The following is a 19,262-nucleotide window of genomic DNA, read 5'->3' as shown; positions in this document are numbered from 1 at the left end:
TAATGTGCTATTTCACTCTTTATAGCTTGTTTTTACATTTATTATTCAACAAGGAATAACTGAATTACTGTATGCATAGTATCGCACTTTTTACTAAGGAAGAGAAGTAGGATGTCTTGCTGTCCAGGAGCTGAAAATCTTAAGTGAGCTGAGATGTATAGATGGCAGTGAAGTAAGTGGGGGGACCAGAGGAGACAGCAGAGGGGCTGGAAGCTTCCAAGGAAGGTTTGGTAGGGTTGGGATCCCATGGAATCTTAAGTTTCTCCAGTGAATGCAGATAATTCTTTTTGATGTACTAACAGCAGGTTAAGGTAATCCAACTTACCTGAGCCAGTTGAAGTTTTTCTGGAGTGCTAAGGCTGCCCGCTTCATTGACATTTTCCTCTCTCAGCCTGCAGCCTCTATGCAGTTCTGAAGAAGAGGGGCTCAGGAGGGCCTGTGTCTCCCAGCCTGATCAGCCAGGAGCAACTGGTGCGGAAGGCCGCCAGCCTGTGCTACCTGCTCTCCAACGAGGGCACCATCTCTCTCGTAAGTGAGGGCTCGTGAGTGTTGCCTGTTCTCTTTTTCTTGAGCATATCGTTAATGACAGCATAAAACGCTTTTCCCTTAGAGAATTTCTGGCCCATTGTTGAAGCTTTACATCCTACTCCTGGGTCTCAGCGACCACCAAACCATTATGTCATTCCTCTCTTGGTTGCCTGGTGGGACCACTGCTCCGGTGAACCGTTGGTGCACTGGGAGGTGTGATAGGACAGGTTGCTCAGCGTTCTCTGCCAGTCAGATCGCTCTGAGCTCTTACTGTAGTGAGGCAGTGGGTCAGGGGTTTGTAAATAATTAACACGCCCACTCGTGGTTGGTGGAACCACAGAAGATGAGAGTCAGAAATGATCTTAACAATCATAGGCTCAACCCCTTCTCCTTCACCCATGGTGAAATTAAGGCCCAGAGGAACCGATGAACGTTTGTGTTATATTTAAACACCTGTGGATGTTTACGATGAGGTATACAGATTAAGCAGAATTTTTCCCTCAAAATCATCCACAAATAGAATTCGTATTTTATTTAAAGTCTGTGTGTTCCCACTGACCTGAGTGCGTCCCATTTATTAGTACATGTATTGTGACGATCCCTCTTCCACAGCCTTCTTTGTATGTGGTATGTTTGTGGTCCTGTTGGGGAATCTGATTTGCATGAACCTCGAGGGGCAGAATGGGAGAGGCTCGGGTAGGTAAGGCTCTCCAGACTGACCTTGTCTCTCACATTGTCTCTTTCCTCTTCCACCACCTGTATGTACAACATTTCCTGTAAGATAGCTTTTGCAGAGAAATTGTCTTATAGAGGAGAAAACAGGTGGTAGGTGCCTGACAAGCAGCCGTCCTGAGGCCTGGCTTCACTGGGGGAGACACAGCTCAGGAACCCCCTTTGCAGGTGGTGCTATGTTGGGTTCTCAGCCAGTCAGGTGACACGGTCTCTTCTCAGGCTTTGTCCACCACCATGCGCTCGTCAAGAGGGTGGGAGTTGGAAATCGCAGGGCTTGCCCGCTGGAGTGAGGCAGGTGATGCCATGGAAGTACTGGGCAGCCACCTTTTGTGCTGTTTTTGGTCTTTAAAAAATAATTCAGTGACATTTACATTGAAATGCCTTTCTTTTCAGCCCTGCCAGACATTTTACCAAATTTGCCATGAAACAGTAGGCAGGTTTATCCAGTACGGCATTCTCACAGTGGCAGAGGTAAGAGGACAAGCTTGCCTGTGTTGGCCTTTTCCTTCTTTTCTATCAGCTACATTAACCAGTCATTCCACTTCATATATAGTCAAGTCCAGATGAGTTGAAGAGAAAAATAACAATGGGGAGAATAAACATGGGGATTGTTTAATCTTTCGGTTCCTTTGGTGTAACCGGTGTTGTCTAAAACGTACCCTGACTTGATTCTGTGACACCCAGAAGTCTGCATTCTGAGATGAGATCCGCACATCAGTGTGCTTGCAGCTTGCACACGTGCAGTTTTCTTTTTTGAGGTTCTGTTTTAATTTTGGCAGATTAAAAGGGTGTGGCCTGGGAAAGTAGGTACTGATTTAGAAGAGGTGAGGGTATTTTATTTGATCTGCCTGGTTCCTCCACCCTGCATCCCCCCCGCCCCGCTGTCTCCTGAGTGCTTTGGAGTTTGGAGCGGGCAGGGGATTATGTGAATGGCTGGACAGAAGGGTCGGGGGAGGGCATGAGTGAGGACTGCGCTGTCTGGGGTCCAGTGGGGCAGGCGTTTGTGTGCAGATGTACTTACCCTCAGTCATCTCCTTGGCACAGCAAGACGATCAGGAGGATATTAGTCCCAGTCTTGCTGAGCAGCACTGGGACAAGAAGCTCCCTGAACCTCTGTCATGGAGAAGTGATGAGGAAGATGAAGACAGCGATTTTGGTGAGGAGCAGCGAGATTGCTACCTGAAGGTACTTGGTGAAGGATTCTGGTGGACTCTGCAGTGATGAGTTTTAGTCTATGTGCCACTCGTTATGAGGCTCTTATAAGCTTGGACTCTGGAGACTTATTCATATTCAAAGCACCTGCAAACCAGCTGTGGTGCTTTCTACCCAGTGAAGACACTCAAGTGGTTTATAAAATTAATACCTTAAATTGTTCAGTTTGGATATAGAAAAATCGAAAGAGACCAGAGAGACTGAAAATTCAGGAAGAAGAATGTCATAGATGATACCTTTCATGACCCTCTCATCAGAATGCACAGGTGCCCACCTCTCTACCCACAGCTGCCCTCACTCCCTAAAGAGGGAAGGCCTTTGTTCAGTCATCACCAAAGCGCTAAAGCGAGACAACACCATAGCAGGTATAGAAGAGAATTAATATTCAGCTGCCACTGGCCTGGTTGCTCTTTTCTTTTTTCTTTTTTTTTTTTTTTTTTTGGCTTTTTAGGGCCGCACCCACAACATACAGAGGTTCCCGGGCTAGGAGTCTAATCAGAGCTACTGCTGCTGGCCCACACCACAGCCACAGCAATGCAGGATCTGAGCTTCGTCTTCGACCTACACCATAGCTCACGGCAATGCCATACCCTTAAACCCACGGAATGAGGCCAGGGATGGAACCCGAATCCTCATGGTTCTAGTCAGATTAGTTTCCCCTGCACCATGACAGGAACTCCTGGTTGCTCTTTTTAAGTCATGCTCAGTTTTGCCATCTTTCCCCAAATTCCATACATCAAGCTCTTTGCCTTCAATTAAAACAAATCCTATCACACGAGAAAATCTGATTTTTAAAAGATTGTCCCTGGAGTTCCTGCTGTGGTGCAGCGGGCTAAGGATCTGGTGGTGTCACTGCCATGGTCGGGGTTCAGTCCCTGGCCTGTGAACTTCCACTTGCCATGGGCGTGGCCAAAAAAAAAATTAAAAGATCATCCCTGCTTTAGGAAAATCAGTTTTGTCTAATTTGCAGGGTTTTTTTGTTTGTTTGTTTGTTTTTGTCTTTTTTCCCTTTCTAGGGCCACTCCCGCGGCACATGGAGGTTCCCAGGCTAGGGGGCGAATCGGAGCCATAGCTGCCGGCCTACTCCAGAGCCACAGCAACGCTGGATCCGAGCCGCATCTGCGACCTACACCACAGAGGACCTAACCCACTGAGCAAGGCCAGGGATCAAACCCGAAACCTTATGGTTCCTAGTCGGATTCGTTAACCACTGAGCCATGACGGAAACTCCTCTAATTTGCAGTTTGAGAAATGAGTGATAATGATTTGTCTTTTCTGAATACCCTAAGTAGATTACTCTCTTTGTGGTGGAATAATACTCCCTAGTTTACACACACAGACAGGAGAGTCCGAATGACTTGGAAGTTTTTCCATTTCGGGCATTATTAGTGTCAAGGTGGTACAGGGATCTTGCTACCATACTGCGGAGGGGCTCATCTGAATGTGTGCTTTTGGAGGATGTAGAGTGAGAGCCCCCACTGCCCAAAGTACCCCATCCCCCCACCACTCCCCGTTCTGTCACCCTGTGGGCCCAAGGCCACATGGAGGTGACAGACAGAGCTGGGAAGGACTGAAGTGATTGCTTGGGTCTTGGCGTGTGGCTTTTTTGCACATGTGGCTGGACTTGAATGACTGTCCAGCCAGGCTTCAAACGCTGGAGGGTCCAGTGTCAGGACTAGCTGTTTTCAGTGATGACATTCTGTTATAATTATGTCATTCAAATATGACAGTTCTTCTAGGCAGCTGTTCAGTGAATACAAACCTCAAATACCATGAAAGTCTGATTACAATAAAGAACACGTTTCAAAACCAGTGTTTGTTTCCAACAGTGACTCTGCACTTGAACAATGGTGTGCTGACAGCGAGGGGCTGTCTTCTGGAGCCGCTGGTGCTCCGAGAGGGCTCCCCTGTCTGCCTGATCTCTTTCCTCTGTGCCCCCACATGTGACTGGCTCTCCCGCTCCTGCCCTCCCAGGTGAGCCAATCCAAGGAGCACCAGCAGTTCATCACCTTCCTGCAGAGGCTCCTTGGGCCATTGCTGGAGGCCTACAGCTCTGCTGCCATCTTCATTCACAACTTCAGTGGTCCCGTCCCGGAGCCTGAGTACCTGCAGAAGCTGCACAAGTACCTGATAAACAGAACAGAAAGAAGAGTTGCAGTATATGGTATGTATGACCCTATTTTTGCTTCTTTTAAAAGCTGTGCCTTTTTTGATTATAGGAATCTGTTCATTGTAGATAATTGGGGAAAAAAATGCAAAATTATCCTGACCTCTAACTCCATAGATTACTACTGTTACCTGTTTTGATATGTTATATAAATTGGATGATACAGATAGATACTCCTAGGTCTGGCTTTTTTCACAGAAGATTATAAGTGAAATTGATACATGTTCTTACATGCGGTTGTTCTTGTTGCTCTGTCCTAGTCTAGTGTATAAATACTTGCTGCATTTCATTTATTCGTTTCCATCATTGACGGATATTTGGGTTTTGCAGTTCAGAGCTACTGTGGTAGTGCTGCTGTGAAATGTTTGAACGTGTCTTGGAGTGAATGTACAGACTCGTTTATGTTGGGATATATAGGAGAAAAATTGCCTAGTCACGGGGTGTGGTAAGTTCAGTCAGATGATAGGTTTGTGGAAGGGATGGCCAAATGGTTCCTAATTGCTGAACCAGTTTGCACTCCCAGCAGTGGTGTATGTTTCACTTGCCCCATCCTGCTGACACTTGGTAATATATGTTATGTAAGAGGAGTGATTGGGGTGGGAGTGGCATTTTATACAGTTATGATTTAGGACTGAAACTAATTTGAATCCAGTCATTTTTAGAGCCATGAGGGATCTAGAGATAATCTAGGTCTCTCCCTGCATCTGTCTATACCTACCTATCTACCTGTAGACGTGTAGATGGATGGATAGATGGATGGATAGAGACATATCTGTGGGTTGGCAGTAGAGCTAGAATCACCTTCCTGTATAGATGGAAACTCTCCCAGATCACATAGCTAGTTAAAGGGCAACTGGGCTTAGAATTCTTTTTTTTTTAGTGATCTCTAGATTTGTGCTCTTTCTGGTTCCACTATCGTGGGAGTCATCTGTGCATCGCTGTGCTGTTTAAAAGAATCTCCACACACTGTCTCATTTGAATCTCACAAAAGCTCTTTGAAATGGATGTTTTGGATATTTCTCTTTCCCTTCTTCTCTCTGTCCTTCCTTGCCTCTTTCTCTCCTTATCCCTCTCTCCTCTTTTTTTCCTTAAAAAATGACAAATCAGGGAGTTCCTGTCTTGGCTCAGCAGTCAATGAACCTGACTAGTATCCATGAGGATGTGGGTTCCATCCCTGGCCTCGCTCAGTGGTTTAAGGATCCTGTGTTGCTGTGGCTATGGTGTAGGCCAGCAGCTCTGATTTGACCCCTAGCCTGGGAACCTCCATATGCCGCACTTGCAGCCCTAAAAAGACCAAAAAAAAAAAAAAAATAGACAAATTGGATTTAGAGAAACAGCAAATCCTTGAAGGCCTCCCAGGTAGCCTGAGGGAGCTTGACACGGTCCACAGACTTGCTGTGGCCCTTCCCCCAGGCCCCGCACTTCCTTCCCCTGGACGTCAGGGGTCTCATCGTTGCTGGGCCTAAACATTTGACAGAGTCTTATTCTTTCCCCACAGCTGAGAGTGCCACATATTGTCTTGTGAAGAATGCTGTGAAAATGTTTAAGGATATTGGGGTGAGTGTCCACGGCTCACGGTGTGAAAGTGCACGTTCATCTCTGTCCTCTTTCTGTTTCGGTCTTGCCTGTTGGAGCCACCTTGGTGTTGGCTGGCCCCTGAGATAAGCAGTTTCTGCTGGATCAGGCAGGCAGGCATTTCTGGGGATGCAAGAAGGGTGTGTTGAAGGTGAGGCCCCATCAGCACAGATTGATTTGAATGTTCCAGAATTTTCCTGGTTTTCATCTTCATTCTAAATGAAGGCGTCAGTGTGTTTTAAGATTCTACAACCATTTTGGTGGCAATGTTAACTCTCCCGTATGGTTTTCAGTTATTTTCTTGTTTTTACCAGTATGGCTGGAGGTATCCTTTATTGTTGTGTATCTTTTGGGACGTGGGTTCACGGCGGTACTAATGGTCTTTGTAAGGGACTATTTGTGACTCTATTCCAACGTAAATTTTGAAATATGGTACACTGATTGAATTGCACTCCCAAAAACCTGACACCTGCCCCCAGAACCTCCCCACCCCACACTCGCACCCACCGCCACGTACGTTTCCTTAAAGCCCGGATTGTTTTGTGTGCCTTACTGTCTTACGGGGTCAAGGACACTGGATGGAGTTGGTGACAGAAATGTCCATTCCCCCTCCCCCCGTTTTTTGGTTCGTCTTTAATTTAATCTAAACTTTCTCTCTAGGTTTTCAAAGAGACCAAACAAAAGAAAGTGTCTGTTTTAGAACTCAGCAGCACTTTTCTACCTCAGTGCAACCGGCAGAAACTCCTGGAATATATCCTGAGCTTTGTGGTGCTGTAGGTAACTCCTGGCACCTCTGCAGGTGAAGGGTGTGGGATGAGTCCTTCGTAGGCTCCAGCCTCTGGCTCGAGAGTGGAAGGTGCTGTGGTGTGGTCGGGCCTGGCCTGTCCTGATGCGACCTCCTGGAAGACAAGTGCCTTCTCCCCTCCATGGTCTGTGCCCATCCGACTCCGAGATGACACAGCTGCCTACAGATCCCACTGTGGGGCCTCCGCCCCCAGTCACAGTTCATAATCAAGAGATGACGAGATGAAATCGCAAATGATTATTTTGGAGTTGATTAAAGATTGACATTTTAAGTATAACAGTTAAGGACTAATTACTGTGATGGACACAAAAATGTAGTTGATTCTAGAACTGAGTCTTGTATAGTGTACTTAATGCTGTCAGGTAATTTGTTGGTATATTTTCTGATTAATGGTTAATGCTTCCTTTAAAGATAATTGTGTCATCCATCCACTGTTTTTTGTTTGTTTTTGTCTTTTCAGTTTTATCTTTGTCAGTCGTAGCTAAATTTTCAAGGGGAACACTTTTCATCCCAAGTGCTTTACAAATGAAGGGCGAATGCACGTCACACCCAGGTATCACTGTGCTGTCCTCTGCAGTCAGATTTGGAAAGCATCTTGAGAGCTACGTGGAGACACAATATTCATTTAGGTCAGGAGTACAGATAATGTGACCAAACAGCTAACACCAGGAAGTAAATTCAGGGTAAACGTGGCCAGAAAACTGACTTTGAAAAAATAACGTGCCACTGAGTTGTAAATGACCAGCGAGTATTTAGGGACAACTCCTATTTTATGTCTGTATCCTTTCCCACCCTTCAGATGGTACCTGCCCCTCCCAGGTACAGCTGTTTCTCAGAGAGAGCCACTGTCCTAACGCATTCACTTGGCCTGAGAGCCTGTGTTATCCTAAAGTGCTCTGGCTGCAGGCAGCCGACCCAGGCGTCTCCTGCCCTGCAGACATGTCGTGCACTGCATGCCCCTCTCTGGGTGGTACCCACTCAAGTTGGGCACAGTACAACCTGTGCAGTATATGTGATGGGCCTGCGGTTTGGCACATGGTTGGAGGCATTTATGGATTTTTTTTAGCTGTGAGGAAAAATCATGGTTCCTTAAAAACATGTGTGGATTATATTCTGAAACTCTGATGTCACATAGTGGCAAATAACTATGAATTGTTCATAACAGGTAGGTGCCTTTCTGTGAGCAGGGGTCATAATTATTAACTAACTGTGGTAATTATGGTGATTTCTTAAAAATCATGTGATATTAAATGTTTTCTAACAGCTTACTGTTCCTTCTCTTCTCTCCATGATATTATGGAATCAGGAATTCTTCCTGGTGAATGTTGTAGATAGTCTTTGCATTTAATAGAAAAGTACTGAGAATCAAGTTTGTACTTTCATCAGCGTGGGTTTTAAACACTCATACGGTCTCCTGACTGTTGAGAGAGGGAGAGATACTCATTGGTATTTCACAGTGTATGAAATTTTTGAAACTCAGAGCAATAATGCTATGCTGTTGTGATTTTCTTCCATTCTTCTCAAATTCTACTGTTAAAATATATGTTTTCCTTATAGGACTCCCTGCTGTTGAGCCATTGTCAGTGTTGCGGTGACTCTGGGGTGGAGTGGGGTCCTCACTGGTTAGCATTCCATTTTCCTAAGGAGAATGAGCCCTGCGACTGGGGGAACAGCCGGGAGGCTTGTGTATCCCCTTGTGTGTTCCTTATCTAGGCAAGCAAACACTTCACTAGTCCTTTCTTCATCCTCTAAATTATAGACCGAGGATTTCTCAGCCTTTTTAAGTCAAGGTCGGGACTGCTGCTCTGCCTGTGACTTCTGCTAAGAGCTGCTGATGCACCAGCCTGACCAGGGGACCATGGCTTCTCTGGCTTTATTTTCCCTTTCAGTTGGTTTGTTTTCTAGAAATCTAATCAGATGCTTTGGGGAATGCAATGTGTGATTTGCTAGCTCTCTCGCCACCTTAACTCACTGTGAGAATAAATATGCATGCTTTCTGTAATTAACTGGTGCTTTGAAAACCTTTTTTAAGGAAGACAAATCTCAACCAAAGTTCTGCTCATCCGGACAAGCTCACCCTCGAGTTAATTTTCGCACAGCTCACTCTTCAGTGCCTCATTACCGAACGATCATCCGTCATCCCAGTAAGGCTTCCAGATAGCACTGTTTTGCTAAAAGATTTATTCTTATTGTTTTCCAAAAGCGAATGGCTTTCATGTAAGATTAAACAAACTAGGTGCTTATAAATAATTTATTACAGTTTACTCTGTTGCATTTCTATGAAACTGAAATGCATGCCCTCCAGGGAAAGGCAGACTGTGAATCAGGTTAAAAAGCAAACAAAAAGACCCGATAATAAGCAATATGAAACTGCTCTCTTTCACAACGAGAAGTTCCTAAGTGATTCAGAAGAGGAGAAGAAAATTTTGCTCTCAAAACTTTAAGAAAAAAGGAAAAAACTAGCATGAAATGTGTAGGACTAGTAACAGAGAAAGTGCTATGAGACTTGCTTCTCAGATCTGTGAACTCTCACAAAGTCACAAGAGCGAGTGGAGAAAATAAGTTAGGGACTGCAATGACTATTGTAAACTCAGACTGTGGGATTTCCACTCTGAAGGGAAAAGCATTCCCCAGAGTTCTCCATGCGTGTGAGTGCTCTGTGGGATGTTCCTGGGTGTTTTGTAAAAAAAAGTGTTGCTGGTAACATCAATTTGCACGTGGACCCTCTTTCCTAGAAATTCACAGTGCACTTGTAAGGGCTTCAGGGTCTGCCAGTACCAAGCCTGTTTAACCCAGCATTTCCCAATCCATGTGACCCCAGGGCCTTTTTCTCCTTGGGGACACCTATGGACCTCTCATTAGGTTCATAGAAGACATTTTGGGAAACACTATGTCAGGTGGTTCTTTAAGGGGACAAAATAACTCCCAGATGGCACGGAGGCAGAATTTGCATACATTTTGTAAATCAAATGTTGCATTTAATGGATGTATATTTCCTCTTCTAGAGATGATAAGCACAGAAATCGATCATACAGTTGGTCAGAGCTCTTTCCTTAATGATTATGGGTTCTTTTCACTGAAAGTAGCAAAATAAACACTAGGATTAATTGAGGTAAAAAATTAAGATTTTAATTCAGATCTAGAAGAAATTATTGCACAATTGAATGCAGCTTTTTATCCACAGGTAGTTCTAGCGTTTAGAAATGATAGGACTTACCACTGAGGTTTATAAGACTTAATTTGGCTGTAAATCTGTTTTTTAAAACACTCTTTGTAGGAACTTGAGACTTGGCATCTGGCATTTTAGTTTAATACAAACTAATGATTGCATTTGAAAGAGACTTTTGACTCTACTGGTAAACATCTAAACTCTGAAATGCCTTGATGGAAGGTGTTAAACTATTTGCCTGTTGTACAAAGAAATGTTAGATTGTTGTAGAAAGATGTACTATAAAGTACCGGAAAAATGACACGGTGTGACGTCACGAGTGAAACTTATATGGAAACTTTTTTTTATGCCTGTTAATATATTGTAAGACACACAGAAGTGTAGTTTTGTTTTAATAAACCGAAAAGTGAATGTATTCTTGATGTCTTGTTTTTGTAGTTAAAAGTTCCCCTACATAAGTCATTGTATAGTTTTTGTTGGACCTAAAATAGAACTTTATTAAAATGCTTTTAAGAAATAATCTTACATAAATTTGAGGACCGGCAGTGCATGATTTTATTATTGACCCAGAGCTCCTCAAATTTGATCAACCATTTGGAGATGAAGATATCTATGGCTCAGATACTGCCATCCTCCGTAAATGCTCCCATCACAGAGGTGTTCTGTGGGTTTCTGTAATATTTCTTAAACGTGGCACTTCTGTCTTATTTTAATATGTTTAAGTTTAAAAGTATAAACTGAAGTCTTGGGTTTTTCCCACTAGTTCATAATTGTTGCTCAAAAGAGTTTACTCTTTTGACAGTTAAGTATTTTACTAGAGCACTGTTTTCTGTGGATGCTTTGAAAGGGCTCAAAAGCAGCCTTCTTTCAGGAGTGTGCCCTCTGGAAAGGGCGTTAACGGGTGCCTGGCTGTGCCATCCGTGCCCTTGGCGTGCGTGCATGTTAGTGGTTGACAGGTCCGTCAACCTGACCAGCACCCAAGATTGTCTTATCTGTTCTGTGCCAGCCTCTCTATCTGAGCTTTGTACTTTAGCCCCGTTGATTTCCCCTGGGATGTTGTTGCCATGACTATGCCCTCACCCTTTGGTGTATTCCTTCTTTCCTTTGCATTAGCAACTTTCTTGTTGCTGCAAAACATTGCTTTCCCTTTATCATAGATTAGACTTCAGAATTAATATCCACTGAAAGAGTGGATGTAAAAGTTAGAATCTTGCTATGATAAAAGTCCAACATGGAGTGATGGGAATCAATGAGCGAATAGGCTCACTTTCCAGCCTTCTGGGACAGCATCTTGCTATCTTCCTGCAGCAGATCATTTGAGATTAAAAGCGAAAAGAACATTACAGACACACCCTCACACTTACTGAAAGTCCCCAACTTACATAGCCAAGATGTAGAACTTTGTAGGAGTGAGGTGGCCACATAAGGCAAAAGCAGATGTGGATATGTTTTCCTGCTTCTGGGCTCCTTATTGGTGGGCTGATCCTACACCTAGATTCTCATATACCTGCAACATTCCCTTGATAATTATTAATAATGCCCCCTTTGACTCTCAGAAGAGTGTAGGTTTGGATAGTAGATGACATGGTGACGGAGGTTCCTGCTACGGTTGAGAAAAGAAAGTTTTTTGTTTTGTTTTGTTTTTAAAGAATACTCTGGTGTTTATCATCTGAAAACTTCAACCGCCTTTGAAGTTACTTGTAAGGGAATGTTTATAACATCTAATTGCTGCTGCTTGAACCAGTCTTAATTCTTATGGGGAGATAGCAGAGAAGTATTCACCAAGTAATTGCTCAGTTTTTCAGAATGTCACAAAAGCCATCTCCATGTGTGCTTTTGGAGGGTTTGAGGCCAAATGCACATGCTTCATTATTTCTCTGTTGTTGAAATGATGAGCAAAACATCCCCAATTCTAGTGCCTGATTCTAGGTGTGTGTGGTGAGGAAGAGCTGCCTGCCTCCCTTCACCCAAGAAGGAAAAGGCAGAACAGCATGGTGCCCGTGATGGGGATTTCAAGGAGAGGCTGGATATGGCAGTTCTCCTGAGACCAGGGGTGGTCACCAGACAAGCAGCATCCATATCACTTGAAAAGTTGTTGAGACTACGAATTCTTTTGGGGCCCACCCCAGCATCCAACAGGCTGTTTTAACAAGCTCTTATGGGTTCTAAGGCACAGAAGGTTTAAGAACCCCAGCTCTAGATGCACTGTCTTGGCAAAAACTGGAGTTTCCACAGTTCTACACAGTGCGCTTAGGAAGTGAAAACAAGGTAGGAGGAGTTCCCGTCGTGGTGCAGCAGAAACAAATCCGATTAGGAACCATGAGGTTTCGGGTTCAATCCCTGGCCTCGCTCAGTGGGTTAAGGATCCAGTGTTGCCATGAGCTGTGGTATAGGTTGCAGACGTGGCTTGGATATGGTGTTGCTGTGGCTGTGGTGTAGGCCAGTGGCTACAGCTCCGAGCAGACCCCTAGCCCAGGAACCTCCATATGCCACGGGTGCAGCCCTTAAAAAAAAGGACAAAAAAGACAAGAAAACAAGGTAGGAGGATGGGTAAGAAACACTCCTCAGGGAAGTATTAAAGCTGTTGACTTACCTTGACAAAACTGGGCTTTAAGGTAATGATGCTTGGGCCTTCTATGCATGTTCAGATGCTTCTACATTGGGAGATGGTAGCCCGGAGCCCTGCCATTGGATGACTGTCTCTGTCAATGACAGCGTGGCTCCTGCATTGTGTGACTTGTGCCACAATGCTTGGTCACAGTCTTCAGTCTAGGAAAAGGAAGGCTTGTCCATGTTGTGTTCTGTTTGTGGGTTTTATATAGCCTTTCAAAACAGTTTTTATCATTTTTAACAAAAGGAATATAGAAGAGAGAGCATGGGGTTTGGGGGCAGTAAACCTAGGACTGTCTAGCTCTCCTGTGCACATGCTCAGACCTTGAGCTGGTCACCTCACCTCTGTGAACGTGGTTGTCCTTGGTGTTGTATGGGGACAACAGTGGAATTTTGAGAATGAAAGGTGGTGGCATGAATGCAGAAGTGTATTGTAAGCTTTAAAGTCTTGCAACTGTGTGGCATTTGGTTTTCTCGATTTCGGAAAAAAAGATTTAGCTCTGCAAGGTAAATTAGGTGTCACCTGGTATTCAGCACCCAGGTTTATAGAAGAGAACATCCCTTGTGCTCACACAGTTAAATGATGACAGACTCCAGAAGAGAAGCAACATCATTTGCCCTTCAATCCCATGACCACCGGGCATGTGGAAGGTGAACGAGAAAGCAGAATGAGCAACCCCCATCCAGTGAAGGAGGGTCAATGCCTGTGATTGGTGTGGAACTTGGCAAAGTACTTAAGGATGCGAAGCTAGAGGAAGTTAATTGGCTCCAGCAAAGCAATGTACTAGACATGCTGGGGCCTGGGACTTATTTGTGGGTGTCTAGCTGGGTACCATGCCAAGTACTATCTATGCATCTTCTCAATTCTCTGGGGGAGGTGCCGTTAGCCCCATCTTACCACAAGGCTTAGAGTGAAGTCGTTTGCTGAAGGCTTCTGCCAAGGCAGAGTGCAAATTTTCTATCATGGTGACACACTTTTTCCTGGGTTTTCAAACTCTGCTCTTACCCTGGAACAATAAACAGGCCCAGAGGAACAAGGCAGAAAGCGATGTGTCTCATCAGGACACGGGGAAAAGAATGCAAGGATTCTTCCCCCTCATTTCACCTAATTCCGCCTTTGAAACCCCACAATTCAGAGGGCAACCATGTTCATGAAGGCGATGTGTCTAGCTCGAAGGATTTCGCAGAAGCCCTCCCAGACCATGCCCTTTGCACCAACCAGGCAAGCCAGAAGAAATCCTCTGAGGTGGAAGATGGCTAGAATTTGCTGCCACTCACGGTGGATTTGTTGCATTGCAGAGCCAGATTTCAGCAGTGAGTAGCCTGTGTGTTGGAGGGGGTCATGGAGACGAGGGGACCACAGGTTGACGAGTTAGACCCAGGCAATAGGAGGCTCCCCACCCCCTTCCCTGTTCTGGAATGGATGTACATTCTGCTTACTAGTCCCCTGCTGGCAGCCACTTCAAGGACACAGCCCTGAGAGTAAGGTGTTGTCAAGACTAACTGGACTGAATATAGAGCCCAGTTAGCGCCTCTATATAAACTTTTAAGATTCTAGTGGAGATCTGCTTGTATTTCATGGCCCACGACAAGCCTTGTAGGTAAGTCCCCCTGTTTGTGAAACTTGCAACCTACCAATGTGGAGTGGTCTGCCTCTCTCTCTGTTCTCTCCTTGCCCTCCATGCAGGGGGGCGAATTTGCAAGCCAATAATATGACGGTCTTTTAGGATCATTATGTGCCAGGCATGGTGCTGCTCACTTGATGATGGTTCTAAAGACCCTAAGAGGAAACCAAATGTAGGCAGTTCCTCAGGGTCATGTTGCTGGCAGGCTGTGAGGCTGGTTTCCAAACTTGATCTTCAACGTTGCATTTTAGAAGTGTTCTGTGGGGGCACTAGGCCTCCCTGGTGGGGTCCTTGTCTGGAAGGGAGAACAAATAACATTGTAACAGAATTTGGACAGGACATTTATTTGGGAGGGCTTTTGAGCCAAGGCAGCCTTTGGCTGGGCCTGCTCTGAAGTCTTCCACTGTGTTCATTAGATTGGAAAAGTCTCTTTCTCTTGTGTGGAAGAAGAAGGAGCAGTTCTGCCCTGGCCGCCCACACTGTAGGCTGCAGTCCTGAACGCCACCTGAGCCAGTAGGCAGTGCTTTGAAAGTTTGATTTATTCTCTAAGTGTAAAGACTGGCTTCCACCATAGTGTTGGGTTTTCTGGAGGCAGAGTTCTTGCAGTGGATTTTTTAGGACCCTATATCCCCATGGCCACCTAGGGTCACCTGCAGACATCCCTGCATCCTTATCTGCCTAGATCTCCCTGCTGAAGACGTTCCTTGACTCAGGAGCATGTGGGGTCCACAGAGCCTGCTGGAAGGTGGTGGGAAGTCACCACTCCAGGAGTGACTCTCATCCAGGGAGAGATGAGAACTGGAGGTAAAAAGCCCCTCATTGGAACAATTGAGAGGGTCTCCAGTGGGTTTAAGCTCCAGTGATCATTACCCATTACCCTTTTCTTGGGGTATAATAACCCTCCCCCTTCCATCTCTCCCTTTGCCTGTCCCTCACTGGTGCTTCCAGACATCAGCTCACACGTAAAGGACTTGCAGCCAAATCCTGTCTCAGGAGCTGTTTTCAGGGGAACCCAAACTGAGAGGGACCTCAAGTCTTGTCACCGACTAGATGCTGTACGCAAAGTGATGTCAAGAGCTAGTGTTTCCAGAGGCTGTCAGGGGGGACTCACCAACACGTGGTCAATGCAGAATAAGTAGAGAGAGAGACAACATGGCATTTCTAATTCCCGGTTGGACATCTGTGTTTGAAGACGGCTGCGAGGACTGGATCTGTAAACATTGCCCAGCCTCCCTTGCTGGTTGTCAGTGAGAAAGATCAACATGATGGCTAGAGAAATTAGAATTCAGGGGGGTGCTATGTTATCCATAACTAGCACAGAGTCTAGAGGCAGGCAGGGGAGATACGAGGGTCAAGCACGGGGCTCACTTGGGAGCAGCGTCCTGTGTCCTAGGACTTAGGATGCTACCCAAGAAAGGTTACCTAATAACACTGTAGCTTGTCCAGGCAAATACAGAACACACTGTGGGAGATGGGGGAGCTGACTGAGGGGGCTCACTGGCAGAGTCAGTCCTTAACTGGGCCTGGAAAGAAGGGCAAGGAGCGGGAATCCTTTGAAGAGCCCACCTGATAATTTGAATAAACTTAATATTAAAGCTCATGTGCAAAACCTGTGTACCTAGGCTGAATTCCACCTATAGGCTTGCCTAGTTTGGTAAATTTCGAAACGTCAAACAAATGGAGTCCACCTTTCAAGATGTCTATTTCTTTAGCATCTAAAATTATAATAACAGTCTAGCTTTTGTTAAAACTATCAGAAGATCTGGCAGTGCTGGGTCTGCCTTCTACACGGAACCATGGGCTGATAATGGGTAGCGGTCATTTACAAGGGCACGTGCCTTCCAGTTTGTTATATTTCCGCAGGCCTGGATTATCTGCAGGCACGGAGGTCAGGGGTCATTGACCTATTGGACTTGCGCAGTTTTATTTCATTTTTCCAAAACAAAGAGCCATGTCACTAAAGGCACGTCTTTATTTAAAGTGGAGTGAGCAGGTGGGGAGAATAAAGGAATATGCGATGAGCATGAATAAGCGGCCAGTTGCTGCGCTAACAGCTTTACAGGCATGACCAGCCCCGCCCCATTTTACAGACCGGAAGTGGAGGCGCGAAACTCTTGGGAAACGCCCTAAGTTTCTTAAGGGAAGCATGGGCAGCCTGCCGCTCAAACCCCTGTGCTTTCTACGGAACCCGGAGTTGCCTTGACCTTGAGCTTCTTCCTGAGTGTTTGGATTTCATGATCTCCGTGTGGTAAGCCCCCACCGTCACTACCTTTGAGGGTGGGATAGGGAAGAGGGTAGCGGAAGGGAAAAGGTGGGCGATGTCCTAGAATGTGGGCTTGATGATTTCCCCATAATTTAAAGCCTGCCTCTCAAGACCCACACGTCTGCCTTGGGAGTTAAAGCGGTCCAATCCAGGGCCCAGAGGCCGCGGCTGTTTTGGGAGGGGAAGAGAGGGTTGGCCTGGTGCATGATGCCATCATCTGTGATCTCTGAGCATTGAAAAGGAAGCCTTGACCTTGATGTCATAGGTGAGTCTATTTGCACGGCTTTTTCACGGCTGTCTTGGGGTACAGAACCCTGATCGGCCAACAAACTGGTTTCGAATATGCAGGGTCCCCATGCAGGCAGGCATCTGGGGGCTTGCGGGTTGTCTTTTGTGACATACTGCGGTCGAAGTGTTTATAGCTTTGTGATTCCGAGCTCAAAAATCAGACTAAGGCCCCCAGGGTTCGAATCCAAGGCCTGAGCTCATCAGCCCTGTGCACGTGACCTGGTGCCTGTTTCTTGATTAACGGTCTCCACCTGGTATACAAGGAGGTAAGGAATGTTCATGAAGCATTTAACATCAACCCTAGCACATAATGAAAGCTTTATAAATGCTAGCTCTGTTAAAGGTCTACCTCTTTCCAGGTGACTCAGAAAACTACCCCCCCCCCGCCCCTCGCCCCCGACCCTCTGCTTTTTCTGCCTTGTGCTTTTTTTCTGCCTCCATCTGCCCTCTGCTCCCTCAGCCAGAAATTCCCAGAATATTCTAACAGACGCTGTGCAAGGCAGCGCGGGAACAGGGGCAGCTGTGGTCCGGATTAGTGCTTTGTGCGCCCTCAGCATCACTGAGGTCGTAGTTTTAGAGGCGATTTTGCTTAATTCCAATCAGATTCCATCTGGCCCCACCTGCATCGGGATACAGGGTGTGGCCACGTCTCGCATTCCATATCAGCCCACTAGGTGGCGCTAGAACCTCATCTGGGGCTTCCAGACCCGCGGCTGATAGAATGCTGCCTCTTGGATCCTGGGACTGGAGTGGTGTGCTTTCTGGGAGTTGGGGCGGGGGGACACTTTGGATGCTCTTTGACAATGGGGCTTCTCACCGAGGGCCACAAATAAGACTCCGGGATGGATCCTCCGAGTGGTGGAAAGGGAAAAGGAAGAGACAGGAACCGGGAGGTGTGGGGTATAAAGGGGCAGCAGTGGGCGTGGTCCCTGCAGCGCCAGGCCTCCTATCTGTGGCCTTGTCTCTGCTCGTTGCTCTGTGCTAGTCTAGGCTTTGGTCACTTTGTCATTCTGGTCCCCTGCCCACTTCTGCTCAGCATAAGCAGAGCCCCTTCTGGACCATAGAGAAGCTGGAAGAGGCTGGCCAGCCCCTGAGTTGCAAGGTAGCCAGAGCTCAAGGCAGAGAAACCAATGAAGGGGAACACAGTTTAAGGTCTTTAAAGAGTATTGTTGCTGCTCTTTGTTGTGATTATAGAAAGCATTTCCCGAATGGCCTCCCTTTGGCAAAACAGGCATAAAGATTTGATACTGTTGGAGATGTGGGTGCCAAGGGGACTGAAGCAGGGCCGTCTTTGCTGTCTTGAGAGCACTGAGGATGCTTGCAGAGGCTGCAGAGTGATGGGACCAGGGCAGCCCATCACTTTTCTCCTTTGTTCTGTGCCTGGGATTCCAAGCCTGCTTGGCTCTCACTGCTGTTGCATAAGCAGTGAGCTCTGGTGTCCTCTTCCTCCCTCTTTGTGACCCACTTGTGTACTTCCTCACCACTGAAAAGTGGGGTGCTGATGGTTTCAGAAGGCTTTTAGTCTGGCTTAGCTTGCAGAAAGGGAGAGTGGGTGCCTCTCCTGCAGCCCAGCAATGCCTCGTGGATGTCTGAATTACATAAGAACCTCACTAACAAAGACTTTGCTGTTTCTAAATTGACTCTTCTGATAAGGTTGCCATTATTGTTTTACTTACAGTGTAAAGTTTGCACCTTGCTGAATATGAAGTTCAGAGAGCAAGCTGGGAAGAGATGTAGGGAGAATGCTAACTCTGGGACCTGTGGGAAGATGGGGAGATGTTGAGGAGGGGCGAGGGGAGTGATGCTGCGGCTGGAAGGCTGGTGTCCTGCACTTCACAGTTTGGCCCTGGGCAAGTGCCTCTCTGGGAAGTTCACGGTCCTTCCAGGATCTGACCACTAGAGGGCGGCAGCACCTTGCAGTTGCTTGTGCAGCTTTGAGGTAGCTAAAAGGGGGAGAGGTTTGGGGTGTCTGAGGACCCTCAGAAATGCCATAGTGCCTGGAAGTGCTGCTTCACATCCCCTGCACCCCCCTCCTCCCCTCTGCGGCTCAGATGTGGATGCTGTTTCCTTGGGGATCTACCAGTGCCAACGTGAGCCCTGGGGAGTGGGGCTCCGGGGGCTGAGGACTGCTGTGATGAGCATCAGAGGGGCTCCAAGCTGGCCCCAGTGTGTGTGGTGGGGTCTGCCCGCACAGGAGCCCACCAGTGCCTACGGCCTCCTCCCTCAGGGTGAGTTTCCTGGGAAAGAGCATCTGTCTTTGATGTATTTGTTCCTGTTCCTCTGCCCTT

The 19,262-nt window shown here is 46.4% G+C and overlaps 1 protein-coding gene across 2 annotated transcripts in view; it reads left to right on the top strand.

Moving 5' to 3' along the window:
* GPAM (glycerol-3-phosphate acyltransferase, mitochondrial) overlaps positions 1-10,603 on the top strand; it is a 70,082-nt gene extending 59,479 nt beyond the window's left edge. For both annotated transcript variants that reach the window (XM_047760609.1, XM_047760607.1), the window contains exons 16-21: positions 392-528; positions 1,654-1,731; positions 2,305-2,445; positions 4,447-4,636; positions 6,138-6,196; positions 6,875-10,603. In XM_047760609.1, the coding sequence (XP_047616565.1) occupies positions 392-528; positions 1,654-1,731; positions 2,305-2,445; positions 4,447-4,636; positions 6,138-6,196; positions 6,875-6,991 (722 nt within the window). In that variant the 3' untranslated portion in view covers positions 6,992-10,603. The remainder of the gene's footprint in view (positions 1-391; positions 529-1,653; positions 1,732-2,304; positions 2,446-4,446; positions 4,637-6,137; positions 6,197-6,874) is intronic.
* The last annotated feature ends 8,659 nt before the right edge of the window (positions 10,604-19,262 follow it).

The sequence above is a fragment of the Phacochoerus africanus genome, chromosome 15 (assembly GCF_016906955.1).
Source record: "Phacochoerus africanus isolate WHEZ1 chromosome 15, ROS_Pafr_v1, whole genome shotgun sequence".
Taxonomy (NCBI): domain Eukaryota; kingdom Metazoa; phylum Chordata; class Mammalia; order Artiodactyla; family Suidae; genus Phacochoerus; species Phacochoerus africanus.
Note: the sequence above shows the minus strand (reverse complement) of the source record. Positions and strands in the feature narration are given on the sequence as shown.